Here is a 20,059-nt window from a genome sequence, read left to right as displayed (position 1 = left end):
ATTTGGGGAAGAGAGTTCCAAACCTCTCCCACCCTTTGTATGTAGAAGTGCTTCCTCACATCTCTCCTGAACGGTCTGGCCCTCATTCTCAGGTGATTCCCCTAGTTCTAGAATCCCCAGCCAATGGAAATAGTTTAGCTACTCTGTCTTTTCCTGGTACTATATTGAAGAGTTTGATCAGATCACCCCTTAACTTTCCAAACTGTAGAGAAAACATGTAACTTGTATAATTTCTCCTCTTAACTTACCCTCTGTAGCTTAATCAAAATTAACCCTGAAACATAGAAGCAAGGAGCAGGAGTATGACTTTCAGTCCTTTGCATCTGCTCTGTTATTCGATATAAGCATGGTTGATCCTCTATCTCACTGCTATATTCCTGCTTTCTCTGCAAACCCCTTGATGCTTTTTATAGTTAAGCAGTTATCTATTTTTTTTAATATATTCAATCACTCGGCCTCTACAACTACCTGTGGTACACAACTCTTCAGGGTCATTACTCTTTGACTGAAAAGTTTGTTTATTATCTCTGTCCTCAGTAAGCTGAGACTGTATCGCCTGGCTCTATACTTCCCAAACAGGAAAACGTCCTCCCTGCATCTAGTCTGTCCAATTCTTTTAAAGTTTATACCTTTCAATCAGGTCCCCTCTCACTCTAGTGAATAGAGGCCCAACTGAACCAATCTCTAACATTGGACAAACACATTGAAATGATTTGCCACATCATAGGTGCCATGTAAAGGAAAGTTTTTGTTGTTGTTATCACTGAATGTTTGTGGATCCAGCTTTTGACTCAGTGTCAAGGTTTCCATGGAACAGCTGTGCTTGAGGGTGGAGCCCGCAGGTCAGGCTCAGAACTCTAAGTTAACATCAGGTGGGATCATCACGTGTAATGAGTGTGACCGAGCCCCCTCACCCTGGATTGTATGGGTGGTGGGATTTCATAGCGCCCTCATTCCCTCAACAAATCAACCTTCTGTCCCCACTACCCCCCATATTGTCAGGGATAAAGATGGTCGTGAACAACCAATCACATTGCAATAATCAGTCTAGCATAAGACATATGAGCAGGAGTAGGCCATTCAGCCCATCGAGTCTGTCCTGCCGTTCAATGAGATCATGGCTGATCTGATCATCCTTAACTCCTTGTCCCTGCCTTGTCCCCGTAGTGTTTGTAACGAGGTCAGCCAAGTGGACCTCACAGAATGTGAGTTCCCTGATTGGGGCTGTTAATCTAATCCAATCAGGGAGCCCTGGCTGACAGATATAATCAGGAATGTTAAGGGCAGTGCTTGTCACTGGCCACCTGGGTGTTTTCCTATCTTCCTGGTGGTGGAAATTGAATAAAGATTCGTGCACTTTGTGTCTTCCACTGTGTCTCCCACCTGCACACACACCATGGGTGCTGGGGATAAAATAAGCACTACCGCACTTAGGTGGTAGTGTGGGGGTTAAATAAAAAAGAAAAAAAAATAAACAAAGAAAAAAAAAATAAACAGGGGAAAAAAAAATATACAGAGGGGATCTCCCTTGTGGAAAAAGAAAAAAAAAATAATCAGGAATGTCAGAGGTTCTGTTCACTCTGAGAGCTGGCTCTAAGGGAGCTGGATCAGGGTCAAGGTCTCTTCCCGTGTAAATAAGGGGGGACTTGGTGATGGGATACTGGTCTCAGTGGAGTTATTTCATTTCCCATAACTTTTGATTCCCATTACTGATTAAAATCTCTCTCAGTCTTGAATATACTTAATGACCCAGCCTCAAGAGTGATAAAGAATTCCACAGATTCACTCCCCACAGAGAGAAGAAATTCCTTCTCATTTCCATCTTAAATGTCTAACTCTTCATTCAAAGATGATGCCCTCTGGTTCGAGACTCTCCCACAAGGAGAAGCAATGTTTCCACTTCTACCCTGTCAAGTCCCCAGAGAATCTTGTAGCTTTCAATAAGGTCACTCTTATTTTTTCAAGACAGCAATGCCAAATCTACTCCACCTCTCCCTATCTTATATCAGTCCATTAACCCTTCTATGGACTGCCCCCAACAATAGGTAAAAACAATGACTGCAGATGCTGGAAACCAGATTCTGGATCAGTGGTGCTGGAAGAGCACAACAATTCAGGCAGCATCCGAGGAGCTTCGAAATCGATGTTTCGGGCAAAAGCCCTTCATCAGGAATAAAGGCAGAGAGCCTGAAGCGTGGAGAGATAAGCTCGAGGAGGGTGGGGGTGGGGATAGAGTAGCACGGAGGGAACGGTCTTTGCAGAAGGCGGAGAGGGGTGGGGAGGGAAATATATCCCTGGTGGTGGGCCCCAAACAGACCCCACCACCAGGGATATATTTCCCTCCCCACCCCTCTCTGCCTTCCGCAAAGACCATTCGCTCCGTGACTACCTGGTCAGGTCCACGCCCCCCTACGACCCACCCTCCCATCCTGGCACTTTCCCCTGCCACCGCAGGAACTGTAAAACCTGTGCCCACACCTCCTCCCTCACCTCTATCCAAGGCCCTAAAGGAGCCTTCCACATCCATCAAAGTTTTACTTGCACATCCACTAATATCATTTATTGTATCCGTTGCTCCCGATGCGGTCTCCTCTACATTAGGGAGACTGGGCGCCTCCTAGCAGAGCGCTTCAGGGAACATCTCCGAGACACCCGCACCAATCAACCAAATCGCCCAGTGGCTCAACATTTCAACTCCCCCTCCCACTCTGCCGAGGATATGGAGGTGCTGGGCCTCCTCCACCGCCACTCCCTCACCACCAGACGCATGGAAGAAGAACGCCTCATCTTCCGCCTCAGAACACTTCAACCCTAGGGCATCAATGTGGATTTCAACAGCTTCCTCACTTCCCCTTCCCCCACCTCATCCTAGTTTCTAACCTCCAGCAAAACTGTCCCCTTGACTTGTCCGGACTTGTCCGACCTGCCTAGCTCCTTTTCCACCTATCCACTCCACCCTCTCCTCCCTGACCTATCACCTTCATCTCCTCCCCCACTGACCTATTGTACTCTATGCTACTCTATCCCCACCCCCACCCTCCTCGAGCTTATCTCTCCACGCTTCAGGCTCTCTGCCTTTATTCCTGATGAAGGGCTTTTGCCCGAAACGTCGATTTCGAAGCTCCTCGGATGCTGCCTGAACTGCTGTGCTCTTCCAGCACCACTAATCCAGAATCTGCCCCCAACAATAGCATATCTTTCTTTAGATAAGGGGTCCCAAACTATTCACAGCATTCCAGCTGTGGTCTGATTAGTGCATTGCATCATTTTAGCAAAACCTTTCTCGTTTTGTATTTCATTCCCCTGGGAATAAAGGCCAACATTCTATTTGCCTTCCTTATTACGTACTGAGCTTGGATGAACCTTTTGCAATTCATGACATGGATCCCCTCCCCCTCACATATCGCTACTCTCTGTGGCTTTCTGTAGTCTTCCTCATTTAAGTCACAGAGTCATACAACATAGCAACAGGCCCTTCTGCCCACCAACAAACACCAAACTATACTCATCCCATTTATTTGCACTTGGTCCATAGCCGACTACATCCTAGTACTTTGAAGGCTCATCCAGATGTTCCTTAAATGGTGTGGGAGTACCTGCCTCCACTATCCTCTCAGGCAGCACCTTCCATATTTCCAGATTTCCTTGAAACCACTTGCTCCTCACCTTCAACTTCTGCCTACACTTAATGGTAAGGTCCGAGTGAGTGTTGTGAACAAAGAGACCTTGGAGTGCAGGTTCATAGCTCCTTGAAAGTGGAGTCGCAGGTAGATAGGATAGTGAAGAAGGCGTTTGATATGCTTTCCTTTATTGGTCAGAGTATTGAGTACAGGAGTTGGGAGGTCATGTTGCAGCTGTACAGGACATTGTCAGGCCACTGTTGGAATATTGCGTGCAATTCTGGTCTCCTTCCTATCGGAAAGATGTTGTGAAACTTGAAAGGGTTCAGAAAAGATTTACAAAGATGTTGCCAGGGTTGGAGGATTTGAGCTATAGGGAGAGGCTGAACAGGTTGGGGCTGTTTTCCCTGGAGTGTTGGAGGCTGAGGAGTGATCTTATAGAGGTTTAGAAAATCATGAGGGGCATGGATAGGATAAATAGACAAAATCTTTTCCCTGGGCTGGGGGAGTCCAGAACTAGAGGGCATAGGTTTAGGGTGAGAGGAGAAAGATATGAAAGAGACCTAAGGGGCAACTTATTTCATGCAGAGGGTGGTACGTGTATGGAATGAGCTGCCAGAGGATGTGGTGGAGGCTGGTACAATTGCAACATTTAAAAGGCATCTGCGTGGGGTATATGAATAGGAAGGGTTTAGAGGGATATGAGCCAAGTGCTGGCAAATGGGACTTGATTGATTTAGAGCATCTGGTTGGCATGGACGAGTTGGACCGAAGGATCTGTTTTAGTGCTGTACATCTCTATGACTCTATGGTCTGAGACACCTCAGTCATGGGAAAGAGATTCTCACAATCTACCCCGTCTATGCCTTTCATAATGTTGTTTACCTCAATCAGATTCTCCCTCAGCCTCCTCTGCTCCAGGGGAAACAAACCCAGCCTATCCAGTCTCTCTTTATCACTGAGACCTTCCATCCCAGGCAACATCCTGGTGAATCTCCTTTTCACCCTCTCTCGTACGATCACCTTGTTCTAATAATGTAGCAACCAGAACTGCACACAGTGTCCCATCTGTGGCCAAACCAATATTTTATAGAGTTGTAACAAGTCTTCCTTGCTCCAATATTCTGTGCCCCAGCTCGTGAAGGCAAGCCTTCTTCCCCACCCTGTCTATCTGTGCTGACACCTTCAGGGATCTATGGACCTGTCCACCAAGGTCCCTTTGTTCCTCAGTACTCCCTGGGGGCCTGCTATTCATTGTGTATGTGTTCCCCTTATTAGACCTCCCAAAATACATCACCTTGCACTTATTGGGATTAAATTCCATCTGCCATTGTTCTTCCTAATTTGCCGGCTGATCAATATCAGACTGTAGCCTGAGACCATCCTCCTCACTATCAACAACACCACCAATTTTCATCATTGGCAAACTTACTGATTTTACCTTCAACATTCACATCCAAGTTGTTGACGTGTGTAACAAGCAGTAAAGGTCCCAGCGCCGATCCCTGTGGTACTCTGCTGGTCACACGCCTCCAATTACAATCCACTATCACCTTCTTGCCTCCTACTTGTAAGTCAGTTTTGGATCCTGTTTGATAACTTGCCTTTGCTCTCATTGGCTCTTATCTTTTGGACCAGCCTTCCATTTAAATAATATTCGGCTTCACTATTCTTCCTGCAAAACAGCACAACCTCACGATCTCCATATTATATTCCATGTGTTAATGTGTCTATGTCCCTCTGCAGATTCTTTATGTCACTCTGATCACTTCCTTCCCCTATTTTTGTGCCATCTGCAAACCTGGCAATAGTTCATGGACTTTTCTTATTCAAGTCATTAATAAAAATTGCAAATAATTGTAGCTTGTTAATTTCTGAGAAGGACCAGTGATGCTGAAGTGTTGAACAGCAGAAACTTTATTAAGGAGGTGTTCACTCTACACGTGACAAGGTTAGAGAGAGCTGTCTGTCTACTCCAAAGTTAAATTCACACAACACCAGGCTATAGTCCAAGAGGTTTATTTGGAAATTCTAGCTTTCGGAGTGCTGCTCCTTCATCAGACAGCTGATAATGTCATTGTTATGTCTTGTGATTGGACTTTTCAAGTGATAGTCCACCATACTGACATAGATACACAACATCCTGCCTCCCTCCCATCAGAGCTACCTACAATGAAAACATTCATAAATACAGCAGTCAGTAGTAAGATGTTCCAGAGCACGTAATTCCCATGTGGTCATGAGCACTTTAGGCATCTGTTTGTTTTTTCTCTGGTGTTTTATGAATGCTAGGAACATCATCTGTTGTTGTCTTTTCCTGAGATGATGAAATGTTGAGAAATCTACACAGTGTCAAGGTATTCTTCACTGTGGTACTGTTTCCCTCAGATGCTCCAGTCACTGACCCACCCTCAGGTCTGTATTTGACACAGTTATTTGTGGATCTTCACTTAATGTCACAGGAAACAGTTGTCAAGAGTTGATCTGCATGTCTTCTCCATACCAGATTGTCTCTTATCTCTGTACAGTGTAGGAGATCAGTCCACCCTATGCTCGTACCGACTTCCCACCAGTTGGTATCATTCTTCACCAATACTTCTTGACCTTTTTGAAGAGTTTGGCTTTGTTCTCTTGTTGGAAATTCAGATTCTATTGTTTCCTCTGATGGTGACATCTTGCAAAATGTCCATATTACAGAGGAAGAAATGCTGGATGTCTTGAAATGCATAAAAGTGGATAAATCCTCAGGACATGATCAGGTGTACCCTAGAACTCTGTGGGAAGCTAGGGAAATGATTGCTGGGCCTCTTGCTGAGATATTTGTATCATCGATAGTCACAGGTGAGGTGCCAGAAGACTGGATGTTGGCTAACGTGGTGCCACTGTTTAAGAATGGTGGTAAGGACAAGCCGCCAGGGAATTATAGACCAGTGAGCTTGACATCGGTGGTGGGCAAGTTGTTGGAGGGAATTCTGAGGGACAGGATGTAGATGTATTTGGAAAGGCAAGGACTGATTAGGGATAGTCAGCATGGCATTGTGAGTGAGAAATCATGTCTCACAAACTTGATTGAGTTGTTTGATGAAGTAACAAAGAAGATTGATGAGGGCAGAGCGGTGGATGTGATCTATATGGACTTCAGTAAGGCATTCGACAAGGTTCCCCATGGGAGACTGGTGAACAAGGTTAGATCTCATGGAATACAGGGAGAACTAGCCATTTGGATACAGAACTGACTCAAAGGTAGAAGACAGAGGGTGGTGGTGGAGAGCTGTTTTTCAGACTGGAGACCTGTGACCAGTGGAGTGCCACAAGGATCGGTGCTGGGCCTTCTACTTTTTGTCATTTACATAAATGATTTGGATGTGAGCATAAGAGGTACAGTTAGTGAGTTTGCAGATGACACCAAAATTGGAGGTGTAGTGGACAGCAAAAAGGGTTACCTCAGATTACAACAGGGTCTTGACCAGATGGGCCAATGGGCTGAGAAGTGGCAGATGGAGTTTAATTCAGATAAATGCGAGGTGCTCCATTATGGGAAGGCAAATCATTGCAGGACTTATACACTTAATGGTAAGGTCCAAGGGAGTGTTGCTGAACAAAGAGACCTTGGAGTGCAGGTCCATAGCTCCTTGAAAGTGGAGTCGCAGGTAGATAGGATAGTGAAGAAGGCGTTTGGTATGCTTTCCTTTATTAGTAAGAGTTTTGAGTACAGGAGTTGGGGGGTCATGTTGTGGCTGTACAGTACATTATGTCGGCCACTGTTGGAATATTGCGTGCAATTCTAGTCTCCTTCCTATCGGAAAGATGTTGTGAAACTTGAAAGGGTTCAGAAAAGATTTACAAGGATGTTGCCAGGGTTGGAGGATTTGAGCTATAGGGAGAGGCTGAACAGGCTGGGGCTGTTTTCCCTGGAGCATTGGAGGCTGAGGGGTGACCTTATAGAGGTTTACAAAATTATGAGTGGCGTGGATCAGGTAAATAGACAAAGTCTTTTCCCTGGGGTCGGGTAGTCCAGAACTAGAGGGCATAGGTTTAGGGTGAGAGGGGAAAGATATAAAAGAGACCTAAGGGGCAACTTATTTCATGCAGAGGGTAGTACGTGTATGAAATGAGCTGCCAGAGGAAATGGTGGAGGCTGGTATAAGTGCAACATTTAAGAAGCAGTTTGATGGGTATATGAATAGGAAGGGTTTGGAGGGATATGGGCCGGGTGCTGGCAGGTGGGACTAGGTTGGGTTGGGATATCTGGTCGGCATGGACGGGTTGGACTGAAGGGTCTGTTTCCATGCTGTACATCTCTATGACTCTATAGCAATATCACTTGTCATGGGTGGTTTCAACAAATCAAATGAGGATGTTACTCACATCCTTATCAGGGAGGAGAAAGTGAGGACTGCAGATGCTGGAGATCAGAGCTGAAAATGTGTTGCTGGAAAAGCGCAGCAAGTCAGGCAGCATCCAAGGAGCAGGAGAATCGACGTTTCGGGCATGAGCCCTTCTTCAGGAATCTTATCAGTTTACTTTCAGTAAGGGAGTGATACAGTATCAGTTGGCGTCACCAGGAATGATCAGTATATCAGCTTCTCTTCAGACAGAGAGTCTGAGCTTCTCTCATGCCCTTTATGTACCGTGTTGATTTTCTTCATACTCTTCGACAAGGTGCTGCAGAAGAGGTTGCTGCATAAGATAAAGATACTAGGCATTATGGGTAAAGTATCAACATGGATAGAGGGTTGGTTGGAGGAAGCAAACAGTTGGGATAAATGAGTGCTGTTCTGGTTGACGATCAGGTGGTGTGCCTCAGGGATCAGTGTTGGGACTGCAATTATTCACAATTTACATCAATGTTTTGGAGTTGGAGACCACGTGTAGTGTGTCAAAGTTTGCTGATGACATTAATTTTAGTGGTAGAGCAAAGTATACAGAAGACTGTGAAACTTTACAAAGGGACATAGACAGTGGGCAAAGATCTGGCAGATGGAGTACAATGTTAATAAATGTGAAGTCATCCACTTTGGTAGGAATAACAGTAAAAAGGACTATTACTTAAATGGCAAAAAGTTGCAGCATGCTGCTGTGCAGAGGGACCTGGGTGTCCTTGTGCATGAATCACAGAAGATTGGTCTGCAGGTACAACAGATAATTAGGAAGGCAATGGAATTTTGTCCTTCATTGCTAAAGGGATTGAGTTTAAAAGCAGGGAGGTTATGTTACAGCTGTCTAGGTCCCGGTGAGATCACACCTGGAGGACTGTGTACAGATTTGGTCTCCTTACTTGAGAAAGGATGTACTGGAACAGGAACAGGTGCAGAGGGGGTTCACTTGGTTGATTCCAGAATTGAGGAGGTTTGGCTTATGAGGAGAGGCTGAGTAGACTGGGATTATATTCATTGGAATTTAAAAGAAGGGGGGGGGGGAAACTTATAGAAATATATAAAATTATGAAGGGAATAGACAAATAGAAGTAGACAGGATGTTTCCACAGGTGGGTGAAACTAAGTCAAGAGGGCATGGCCTCAAAATTAAGGGGAAGCAGATTGAGGACTGAATTGAGAAGGAACTTCTTCACCCAGAGGGTTGTGAATCTAAGGAATTCCCTGCCCAGTGAAATAGTTGAGGCTTCCTCAGTAAATGCGTTTAAAGCCAAGAGAGATAATTTTTTGAACAGTAAAGGAATTAAGCTTTATGGTGACAGCGGGGTAAGTGGAGCTGAGACCAGGCCATGGAAAGATCAGCCATGACCTTATTGAATGGTGAAACAGGCTCGAAGGGCCAGATGATGTACTCCTGTTCCTAGTTCTTATGTTCTTAAGTTTATGTACTCTTGTTCAATGTTGGTATGTTATTCATGTTTCTTCCTCAGACACATGCATTCAATGTGTCCTGTTTTTGCTACACTTTCTGTAAACTGCCTCTTTATACCAGTAATGTGCTGCTGCCTGTTTTTCTCACACTGATGACAATTTTCAGTCTGTACTGGGGCTTGTTTCTTTGGCACCACTTTGTGAACTTTCACTTCTCCATGTTTTCTGTTGAGCTTCCTCTCTTGCTTGTTTCATTGGGACTGCTTTCTGTCGGTCAGTAATCTCTTCTGGATTGCTTCACCTCTGAATCTACGCACCGGTCTGTCTCTGATAGCATAAGCTAAGTTGTCTTTGACTTTGCAGCATATTGCTAACTTTTCAAAAATTGCTAAAAACGTAGATTCACCATCATGCTGGTCGATTTTGTGGAATCTAAACCTTTTTGCAATTACCAATAATCATAGACAAAGAACAGGTTTGGTGAAAAATAGTTCTGTCAGAGACTTAGCATTTTGAAGCCTGGTTTCTCTGGCTGTAGCAGACTCGTCAGAAAGTGAGAAGGTTTCCCCCCCCCCCACCCTGACTCCATGGTACTCTGGGATCCAGAGATGTCCATATCTACTTCAATTTCATTACCTTAAACAAAATGATGGAATCTCTCTGTGTAGGAGATTCAGCGCTTTGTATTTTCATCAAATAGTCCTATGGAACCAAGGTTTCCTGCTAATTTTTTTTAAATGGAAAGACCATGCATAGCACAGTGTACCATGAACCTATTAGCATGACTTTGCTTCTTCCACGTAAAACAAGGTTTTCCTGAGGCTGCCTCTTTCCGAGTCTGCACCTTTAGCTGAAGGCCCATCCCTCTATGTTGGCTACTCAAAGAATCCCAATAGTGCAGAAGCAGATCATTTGGCCCATCGAATTTACACCAACTCTCCAAGGAGTTATCCACCAAACCCACCCTATCCCTGTAACCCTGCGTTTCCCATGGCCAACCACCACTGGAAACCCACAGTCCAAAGAAGCTCCATCTTCCATTAGTTGGTCAATGCCCTATCCAAGCCAATGTACTACCTCCAATACCATGGCTTTCAACTTATTAGGTAGCCTAACATGTGGCACCTTATCAAATGTCTTCTGAAAATCCAAATATGTTACATCTGCTCTCCCTTTATGCACTCTGCTTGTTACCTTCTCAAAGAATTCTAATACATGTGTCAGGGATGATTTTCCCCTTCATGAAGCTGTGCTGACTCTGCTTGATTATGTTTTGCACTTCCAAGTGCTCTGTCATAACATTTTCCCCAAAAAGAGAGGTCATGCTAACTGGCCTAAATTGTGCTTTTGAAGAAGCAGGTAAGATCCGAAAATGATACCCAGGTGTGTTTCCTCTACATTCGGGAAACAAAGCGTAGACTGGGTAACCATCTACATTCTGTCCACAAAAAAGACCCTGAGCTTCCAGTTGCCTGCCACTTTAACACCCCACTCTGTTTCCCGGCCAACATCTCTGTCTCAGGCTTGCTGCAGTGCTCCAGTCAAGCTCAGCACAAGCTGGAAGAAAAGCACCTCATTTCCACTTCAGACCCTGCAGCCCTCCGGCCTCAATATCAAGTTCAACAAAATTAGGGTCTGAACTCCCCCATGTCCTACACACCAGGCCTTACACACCGACTCCCACAGCTACCTGGATTACACCTCTTCCCACCTTACCTCTTACAAAAATATGATCCCGTATTCCTAATTCCTCCGCCTCCGCCGTATCTGCTCCCAGAAGGACCTGTTCCACCACAGAACACACCAGATGGCCTCCTTCTTTAGAGACTGCAATTTCCCTTCCCACGTGGTTAAAGATGCCCTCCAACACATCTCGTCCACATCCCGCCCCTCCGCTCTCCGACCTCACCCCTCCAACCGTAACAAGGACAGAACCCCCCTGGTGCTCACCTTCCACCCTACCAACCTTCGCATAAACCACATCATCCGACAACATTTCTGCCACCTGCAAACAGACCCCACCACCAGGGATATATTTCCTTCCCCACCCACTTCCACTTTCTGCAAAGACCGTTCCCTCCGTGAATACCTGGTCAGGTCCACGCCCCCCAAAAACCCACCCTCCCATACTGGCACCCTCCCCTGCCACTGCAGGAATTGCAAAACCTGCACCCACACCTCCTCCCTCACCTCCATCCAAGGCCCCAAAGGAGCTTTCCACATCCACCAAAGTTTTACCTGCACATCCACCAATATCATTTATTGTATCCGTTGCTCCTGATGTGGTCTCCTCTACATTGAGGAGACTGGACGCCTCCTAGCAGAGCACTTTAGGGAACATCTCTGGGACACCCGCACCAATTAACCACACCGCCCCGTGGCCCAACATTTCAACTTCCCCTCCCACTCTGCCGAGAACATGGAGGTCCTGGGCCTCCTTCACCGCCGCTCCCTCACCACCAGACGCCTGGAGGAAGAACGCCTCATCTTCCACCTCGGAACACTTCAACCCCAGGGCATCAATGTGGACTTCACCAGTTTCCTCATTTCCACTTCCCCACCACCTTACCCCAGTTCCAACCATCCAGCTCAGCATCATCCCCATGACCTGTTGACCTACCTATCTTTCTTTCCACCTAGCCACTCCACCCTCCTCTCTGACCTGTCACCTCCATCCCCACCCCCACTCACCTATTGTACTCTATGCTACTTTCTCCCCACCCCCATCCCCCTCTCATTTATCTCTCCACTCTGCAGACTCCCTCCCTCTATTCCTGATGAAGGGCTTTTGCCCAAAACATCGATTTTCCTGCTCCTCGGATGCTGCCTGACCTGCTGTGCTTTTCCAGCACCACTCTAATTTAGACCCTGGTTTCCAGCATCTGCAGTCCTTGCTTTTACCTTATTATTTCAGTCTGTCCTTACACACTACCTATTGTTAGCCACTAACAGTCTCCATTAACAGCTATTCACCCTCCTAGTCAGATTGTTATCTACTCCTTTGTCTGCCCAACTGTTCTTTTCTCTCTTTGGGCTCTATCCCTACCTAACTGTATTAATGAGGCAGAAAACTCGGAAAGGCATCATGCTGTAAGGTTGAGTGAAATAAGGGTTGATGGGATGGGTGAGAGCAGTAACAAATTAAAAATACTATACATGAATGCACGAAGCATTAGACATAAGATGGATGAGCTTGAGGCTCTTTTGGAAATTGGCAGATACGATATTGTGGGGATAACTGAGACGTGGCTTCAAGTGGACAGGGCCTGGCAAATGAATATTCAAGGATACATGTGTTATTGTAAGGACAGACTGACGGGCAGAGGGGGTGGGGTGGCCTTGTTGGTAAGGGACGATATTCAGTCCCTTGCGCGGGGGGATCTAGAGTCAGGAGATGTAGAGTCAGTGTGGATAGAGCTTCGAAATACCAGGGGTAAAAAGACCCTCTTGGGAGTCATCTACAGGCCCCCAAACAGTAGTCTGGATGTCGGATGAAAGTTAAATCAGGAGCTGAAATTGGCCTGTCGAAAGATGTCACTACAGTTGTTATGGGGGATTTTAACATGCAGGTAGACTGGGAGAATCAGGATGGTATTGGGCCACAAGAGACTTTGTGGAGTGCCTCAGAGATGGATTCTTAGAGCAGCTGGTGCTGGAGCCGACCAGGGAGAAGGCAATTCTGGATCTGGTATTGTGTAACGAACCAGAATTGGTCAGAGACCTCGAAGTGAAGGAGCCATTGGGAAGTAGTGACCATAATACAATAAGTTTCAATCTGCAATTTGAGAGGGAGAGGGTACAATCGGAAGTGACAGTACTTTTGTTGAATAAAGGGAATTATGGAGCTATGAGGGAGGAGCTGGCCAAAGTTCAATGGTGCAATACCTTAGCAGGGATGACCGTGAAGGAACAATGGCGGATATTTCTGTGTATAATGCAGAAGTTGCAGGATCAGTTCATTCCTAAAAGGAAGAAAGATCCCAGGAGGAGGCATGGGCGGCCGTGGCTGACGAGGGAAGTAAAGAAACATATAAAGTTAAGAGAAAAAGTATAACATAGCTAAGATAAGTGGGAAAACTGAGGGCTGGGAAGCTTTTAAAGAGCAACATAGGATTACTAAGAAGGAAATACGCAGAGAAAAAATGAGGTACGAAGGTAAACTGGCCAAGAATATTAAGGAGGATAGTAAAAGCTTTTTTAGATATGTGCAAGGCAAAAAAATGGTTAGGACAAAAATTGGGCCCTTGAAGACAGAAACAGGGGAATATATTACTAGGAACAAAGAAATGGCAGAGGAATTAAATGGGTACTTCAGATCTGTGTTCACTTGGGAAGACACAAGCAATCTCCCTGAGGTAACAGTGGCTGAAGGACCTGAACTTAAGGGAATTTATATTTGCCAGGATTTGGTGTTGGAGAGACTGTTAGGTCTGAAGGTTGATAAGTCTCCGGGGCCTGATGGTCTGCATCCCAGGGTACTGAAGGAGGTGGCTCGGGAAATCGTGGATGCGTTGGTGATTATTTTCCAGAGTTCAATAGATTCGGGGTCGGTTCCTGAGGATTGGAGGGTGGCTAATGTTATACCACTTTTTAAGAAAGGTGGGCGAGAGAAAGCAGGTAATTATAGACCAGTTAGTCTGACCTCAGTGGTGGGAAAGATGCTGGAGTCTATTATAAAGGATGAAATTACTGCACATCTGGATAGTAGTAACAGGATAGGACAGAGTCAGCATGGATTTATGAAGGGGAAATCATGCTTGACTAATCTTCTTGAATTTTTTGAGGATGTAACTATGAAGTTGGACGAGGGAAATCCAGTAGATGTAGTGTACCTGGACTTTCAGAAAGCTTTTGATAAAGTCCCACACAGGAGGTTAGTGAGTAAAATTAGGGTGCATGGTATTGGGGGCAAAGTACTAGATTGGATTGAAAATTGGTTGGCTAATAGGAAACAAAGGGTAGTGATAAACGGCTCCATTTCAGAATGGCAGGCAGTGACCAGTGGGGTACCGCAGGGATCGTGCTGGGACCACAGCTTTTTACAATATATGTTAATGATATAGAAGATGGTATCAGCAATAACATTAGCAAATTTGCTGATGATACAAAGCTGGGTGGCAGGGTGAAAAGTGATGAGGATGTTAGGAGATTACAGGGTGACCTGGACAGGTTAGGTGAGTGGGCAGATGCATGGCAGATGCAGTTTAATGTGGATAAATGTATGGTTATCCACTTTGGTAGCAAGAACAGGAAGGCAGACTACTACCTCAATGAATCAATTTATGTAAAGGGGCAGTACAGAGAGAGCTGGGTGTTCTTGTACACCAGTCCATGAAGGCAAGCATGGAGGTACAGCAGGTAGTGAAGAAGGCTAATAGCATGCTGGCCTTCATAACAAGAGGAATTGAGTATAGAAGCAAAGAGGTGCTTCTGCAGCTGTACAGGGCCCTGGTGAGACCACACCTGGAGTACTGTGTGCAGTTCAGGTCTCCAAATTTGAGAAAAGACATTCTGGCTATTGAGGGAGTGCAGCGTAGGTTCACGAGGTCAATTCCTGGAATGGCGGGATTACCTTACACTGAAAGACTGAAGCGACTGGGCTTGTATACCCTTAAGTTTCGAAGATTGAGAGGGGATCTGATTGAGATGTATAAGATTATGAAAGGATTGGACACTCTGGCAGTAGGAAACATATTTCCACTGATGGGTGAGTGCCGAACCAGAGGACAGCTTAAAAATACGGGGTAGACCATTTAGGACAGAGCTCAGGAGAAACCTCTCACCCAGAGAGTGGTGGCTGTGTGGAATGCTCTGCCCCAGAGGGCAGTGGAGGCCCACTCTCTGGATTCATTTAAGAAGGAGTTGGATAGAGCTCTCAAAGATAGTGGAATCAAGGGTTATGCAGATAAGGCAGGAACAGGATACTGATTAGGAATGATCAGCCATGATTATATTGAATGGCGGTGCAGGCTCGAAGGGCTGAATGGCCTACTCCTGCACCTATTGTCTATTGTCTATCATTTACTCCTCACACCCTCCCCCCACCCTGTCTTCTGCATATAAACCAGCGTTTTCCTCATTACTTCAGTTCTGAGGAAGTGTCATAAGACCCAAAACATTAACTTTGACTTCTCTTCACCGATATTGCCAGATCTGCTGATCTTTTCCAACAACTGCTGTTTTCGTTGTTGATTTACATCATCCGTAATTCTTTCAGTTTTTACCCAGGAGTGTCATGCATGGCCATTTCATGAACAGTGAAGAGTTAGCCATGTTCGGCCCAGAGTCTTATATGAGCAGGTTGGGTAAGAATGACAGATTTAAGTACAACCCAACTATTTTCTAGGTGACTGCAAGTCGAGCTTTTAATGGGCAATGAATATTCTCACACAGAAATCCCTTGGATCCATCCCACTCCGAGCAGTTCAGAGAGGGTTCATTGACTGATTACTGGGATGAGGCAGGCAATCTAAGAGGAAGTGTTGGACAGACCAGGTTTGTATCTTTTGGAGTTTAGAAGAACAAGGGGGTGATCTTATTGAAATGTGTGAGATTTTGGAGGGACCAGTAAAGGTGGATTACAGAATGACAGCTGGAGTGGTAAGTAGCACTCCAAACAGTTTAATTTAATTGAAAATCTCAAATAGGTTCAGTGAGTAGACCCACTAGTAACATGCAGTTACAGAGCTGGCATGGGTCAGACGCTGGGACAAGGTGTGAGGTGAAGGGTTTGGCCTACACCAGGAGCAAAGGGAGGGAAGGTCACTGTTGCTCCATGCTCATGCCCACCCACCCATTGCCACCCAACCTTCTGCAGCTGCCATGTACCCCTTCCCGGAGGCAGGAGGCCATGCTGAGTTAGGAGGTAGACAGACAGAAGGCTGGAAGAACATTGTTGACAGGAATAGTGCCAGAAAACTGGAGGATAGCAAATGTTGTTCCTTTGTTCAAGAAGGGAAGTAGAGACAACCCTGGTAATTACAGACCAGTGAGCTTTACTTTGGTTGTAGGTAAGATGTTGAAAAAGGTTAAGAGAAAGGATTTATAATCATCTGGAGAGGAATAAGTTGATTAAGGATAGTCAACACGGTTTTGTGAAGGGTAGGTCGTGCCTCACAAACCTTATTGAGTTCTTTGAGAAGTTGACCAAACAGGTGGATGTGGTGTATATGGATTTCAGTAAGACATTTGATAAGGTTCCCCACAGTCAGCAATTGCAGAAAATACGGAGGTATGGGATTGAGGGTGATTCCACAGTTTGGATCAGAAATTGGCTAGCTGAAACAAGACAGAGGGTGGCGGTTGATGGGAAATGTTCATCCTGGAGTTCAGTTGCTAGTGGTGAACGGCAAGGATCTGTTTTGGGGACACTGCTGTTTGTCATTTTTATAAATGACCTGGATGAGGGTGTAAAAGGGTGGGATAGTAAATTTGACACTAAAGTCGGTGAAATTGTGGACAGTGCTGAAGGATGTTGTAGGTTTTGGAGGGACATAGATAAGCTGCAGAGCTGGGTAGAGAGGTGGCAAATGAAGTTTAATGCAGAAAAGTGAGGTGATTCACTTTAGAAGGAGCAACAGGAATAGAGTACTGGGCTAATGGTAAGATTCTTGGTAGTGTAGATGAGTAGAGAGATCTATGTCCATGTACATAGATACCTGAAAGTTGCCACCCAGGTTGATAGGGTTGTTAATAAGGCATAAGGTGTATTAGCTTTTATTGGTAGAGAGATTGAGTTTGGAGCCATGAGGTCATGCTGCAGATGTACAAAACTCTGGTGTGGCTGTACTTGGAGTACTGCTTACAATTCTGGTCACCTCATTATTAGAAGGATGTGGAAGCTTTGGAAAAGGTTCAGAGGAGATTTACTAGGATTAGATTAGATTAGATTAGATTAGATTACAGTGTGGGAACAGGCCCTTCGGCCCAACAAGTCCACACCGACCCGCCGAAGCGAAACCCACCCATACCCCTACATTTACCCCTTACTTAACACTACAGGCAATTTAGTATGGCCAATTCACCTGACCCTGCACATCTTTTGGACTGTGGGAGGAAACCGGAGCACCCGGAGGAAACCCACGCAGACATGGGGAGAACATGCAAACTCCACACAGTCAGTCGCCTGAGGCGGGAATTGAACCCGGGTCTCTGGCGCTGTGAGGCAGCAGTGCTAACCACTGTGCCACCATGCCGCCCACAAAATTTTTTTTTTAAGCTAAACAGTGAATTTATTGAGAGTTATGCATCTGTACAGAAGATTGTTAAAACAGAGACAACAGAATATTCAGCTAACATCAAACTTCAAATCAAACAAACTGAAAAAGCACTTGAAAATGATCCAAGATCCTTCTCATAACATGAAATGAATCTTGGAAGAGTGTAAAGTAAACATATCACAATTATTACTTTGAGGAATGATAGGCTGAGGGAGCTCAGGTCTGTAGAGACTCACCTCCACTCCCTCCCCATATTCAGGATGTTGCCTGGTATGGAGGGAAGGTCTTATGAGGAAAGACTGGGGGACTTGAGGCTGTTTTCATAAGAGAAGGTTGAGAGGTGACTTAATTGAGACATATAAGATAATAAGGAGAAAGTGAGGAGTGCAGATGCTAGAGATCAGAGTTGAGAGTGCAGTGCTGGACAAGTACAGCAGGTCAGGCAGCACGAGGAGCAAGAGAATGAATGTTTCGGGCATAAGCCCTTCACCAGAAAGAAGGGCTGATGAAGGGCTTATGCCCAAAACATTGATTCTCCTGCTCCTCAGATGATGTCTGACCTGGGCTTTTCCAGCACTACACTAGCAATATAAGATAATCATAGTAAGAGCCTTTTCCTTCAGATGGTGATGGCTAGCAGGAGGGGAGTAGTAGAGGTGTGGAACGCAATGTAACAGTAGTAGACTTGCCAGCTTTAAGGGCATTTAGATTAGATTACTTATAGTGTGGAAACAGCCCCTTCGGCCCAGCAAGTCCACACCGACCCGCCGTAGCGTAACCCACCCAGACCCATTCTCCTACATTTACCCCTTCACCTAACACTACGGGCAATTTAGCATGGCCAATTCACCTGACCTGCACATTTTTGGATTGTGGGAGGAAACCGGAGCACCCGGAGGAAACCCATGCAGACACGGGGAGAACGTGCAAACTCCACACAGTCAGTCGCCTGAGGCGGGAATTGAACCCGGGTCTCTGGCGCTGTGAGGCAGCAGTGCTAACCACTGTGTGCCACCGTGCCACCCATTTAAATGGTCATTGGATAAACATATGAATGAAAATGGATCAGCGCAGGACAGATGGGCTTCAGATTGGTTTCACAGGTCAGCACAACATTGAGGGCCGAAGGGCGGGTACTGTGCTGTAATGTTCTATGTTCCAACACAGCAAACCAAGCAGCATCAGGTGAAGTCGACATTTTGGGTGGAACTCTTTTCCTTCTCCACGTCCTGATGCTGCCTGGCTTCTGTGTTCATTCAGCCTCTGACTTGCCTACCTGGGATTCCAGTATCTACAGTTGTTTTGTCTCTAACAGTAGTTGGTCTGGGCAGGACTAGTCAAGGTATTGTCTGAAGGGGACCAGGCAGCAATATTCTGACTTTTGAAGGGTGAAGTTCCACCCGTGTTTCTGATTATCGGCCAAGTCCCTGAGTCCAGGATCATGTCCAGCAATGTTGTCCTGGAGCATGCCTCTGCCCTCACACAGTGGGCTTGTTAGCACAGACACCTCTGAGCACCTACTGACACCTCAGGTCTGACCACTGGCTACTGCCAGACTCCACATGGGGCTGCGGGGGAGGGGCCGAGGGGAGGGGCCGAGGGGCCAGGGGCGGGACCGAGGGGAGAGGAGAGGGGGCGGGACCAAAGGGGGAGGGAGGGAGAGAGAGGGGAGGGACAGAGGGGGGGGGGGGAGGGACAGAGGGGGGGGGAGAGGCAAGGGGCGGGACCAAGGGTGAGGGGGCGGGACCGAGGGGAGGGCAAGGGGCGGGACCGAGGGGAGGAGCGGGGAAAGGGGGCGGGACCAAGGGGGCGGGAACAAGGGGGAAGGGGGCGGGACAGAGGGGAGGGAGCGGGGTCGAGAGGCGGGGGGGCGGGGTCGAGTGTTTTCCGTTGAGGGTAGGCCTCAGGCCTCGGCGCTGGAGTGTCCGGGTGGCCCCGGTGAAGGGCGCGCGGTCGGTCATGGCCGAAGTGCAGGCGCCGCCGCCGGTGGAGAAGGAGCGGGAGGAGGAGGCGGTCTCCTGGAGCCCGGAGGTGGAGGTCTGCCTCTTCCACGCGATGTTGGGCCACAAGCCTGTCGGTGAGTGTAGGGGGAGGGGGACAACCCACACCCCACACCCACCCCCCCCCCGACACTCCCCCCCCCCCGACACTCCCCCCCCCCGACACTCCCCCCCCCGACACTCTTTCCCCCTCCCCCCGACACTCTTTCCCCTCCCCCCCCGACACTCCCCCCCCCCCCCCCCCTCCCCGACACCCCCCCTCCCCCCCCTCCCCGACGCTCCCACCCCCCCCCCGACACTCCACCCCCCCCGACACTCCACCCCCCCATCCCCCCCTCCCCGACACTCCACCCCCCCCCCGACACTCCACCCCCCCATCCCCCCCTCCCCGACACTCCACCCCCCCCCCGACA

General features: G+C 47.0%; 1 protein-coding gene across 2 annotated transcripts in view; it reads left to right on the top strand.

Moving 5' to 3' along the window:
* Nucleotides 1–19,536: 19,536 nt before the first annotated feature.
* Nucleotides 19,537–20,059, top strand: part of mrgbp (MRG/MORF4L binding protein) — a 29,251-nt gene continuing 28,728 nt past the window's right edge. For both annotated transcript variants that reach the window (XR_015759510.1, XM_087994695.1), the window contains exon 1: nt 19,537–19,723. Coding sequence is in view for 1 of the 2 variants with exons in the window: in XM_087994695.1 (XP_087850821.1) it covers nt 19,606–19,723 (118 nt within the window). In the remaining variant the exon portion in view is untranslated. The remainder of the gene's footprint in view (nt 19,724–20,059) is intronic.

The sequence above is a fragment of the Chiloscyllium plagiosum genome, unplaced genomic scaffold, assembly GCF_037043375.1.
Source record: "Chiloscyllium plagiosum isolate Xiang-an unplaced genomic scaffold, Cpla_swu_hap1 HiC_scaffold_15, whole genome shotgun sequence".
Taxonomy (NCBI): Eukaryota; Metazoa; Chordata; class Chondrichthyes; order Orectolobiformes; family Hemiscylliidae; genus Chiloscyllium; species Chiloscyllium plagiosum.
Note: the sequence above shows the minus strand (reverse complement) of the source record. Positions and strands in the feature narration are given on the sequence as shown.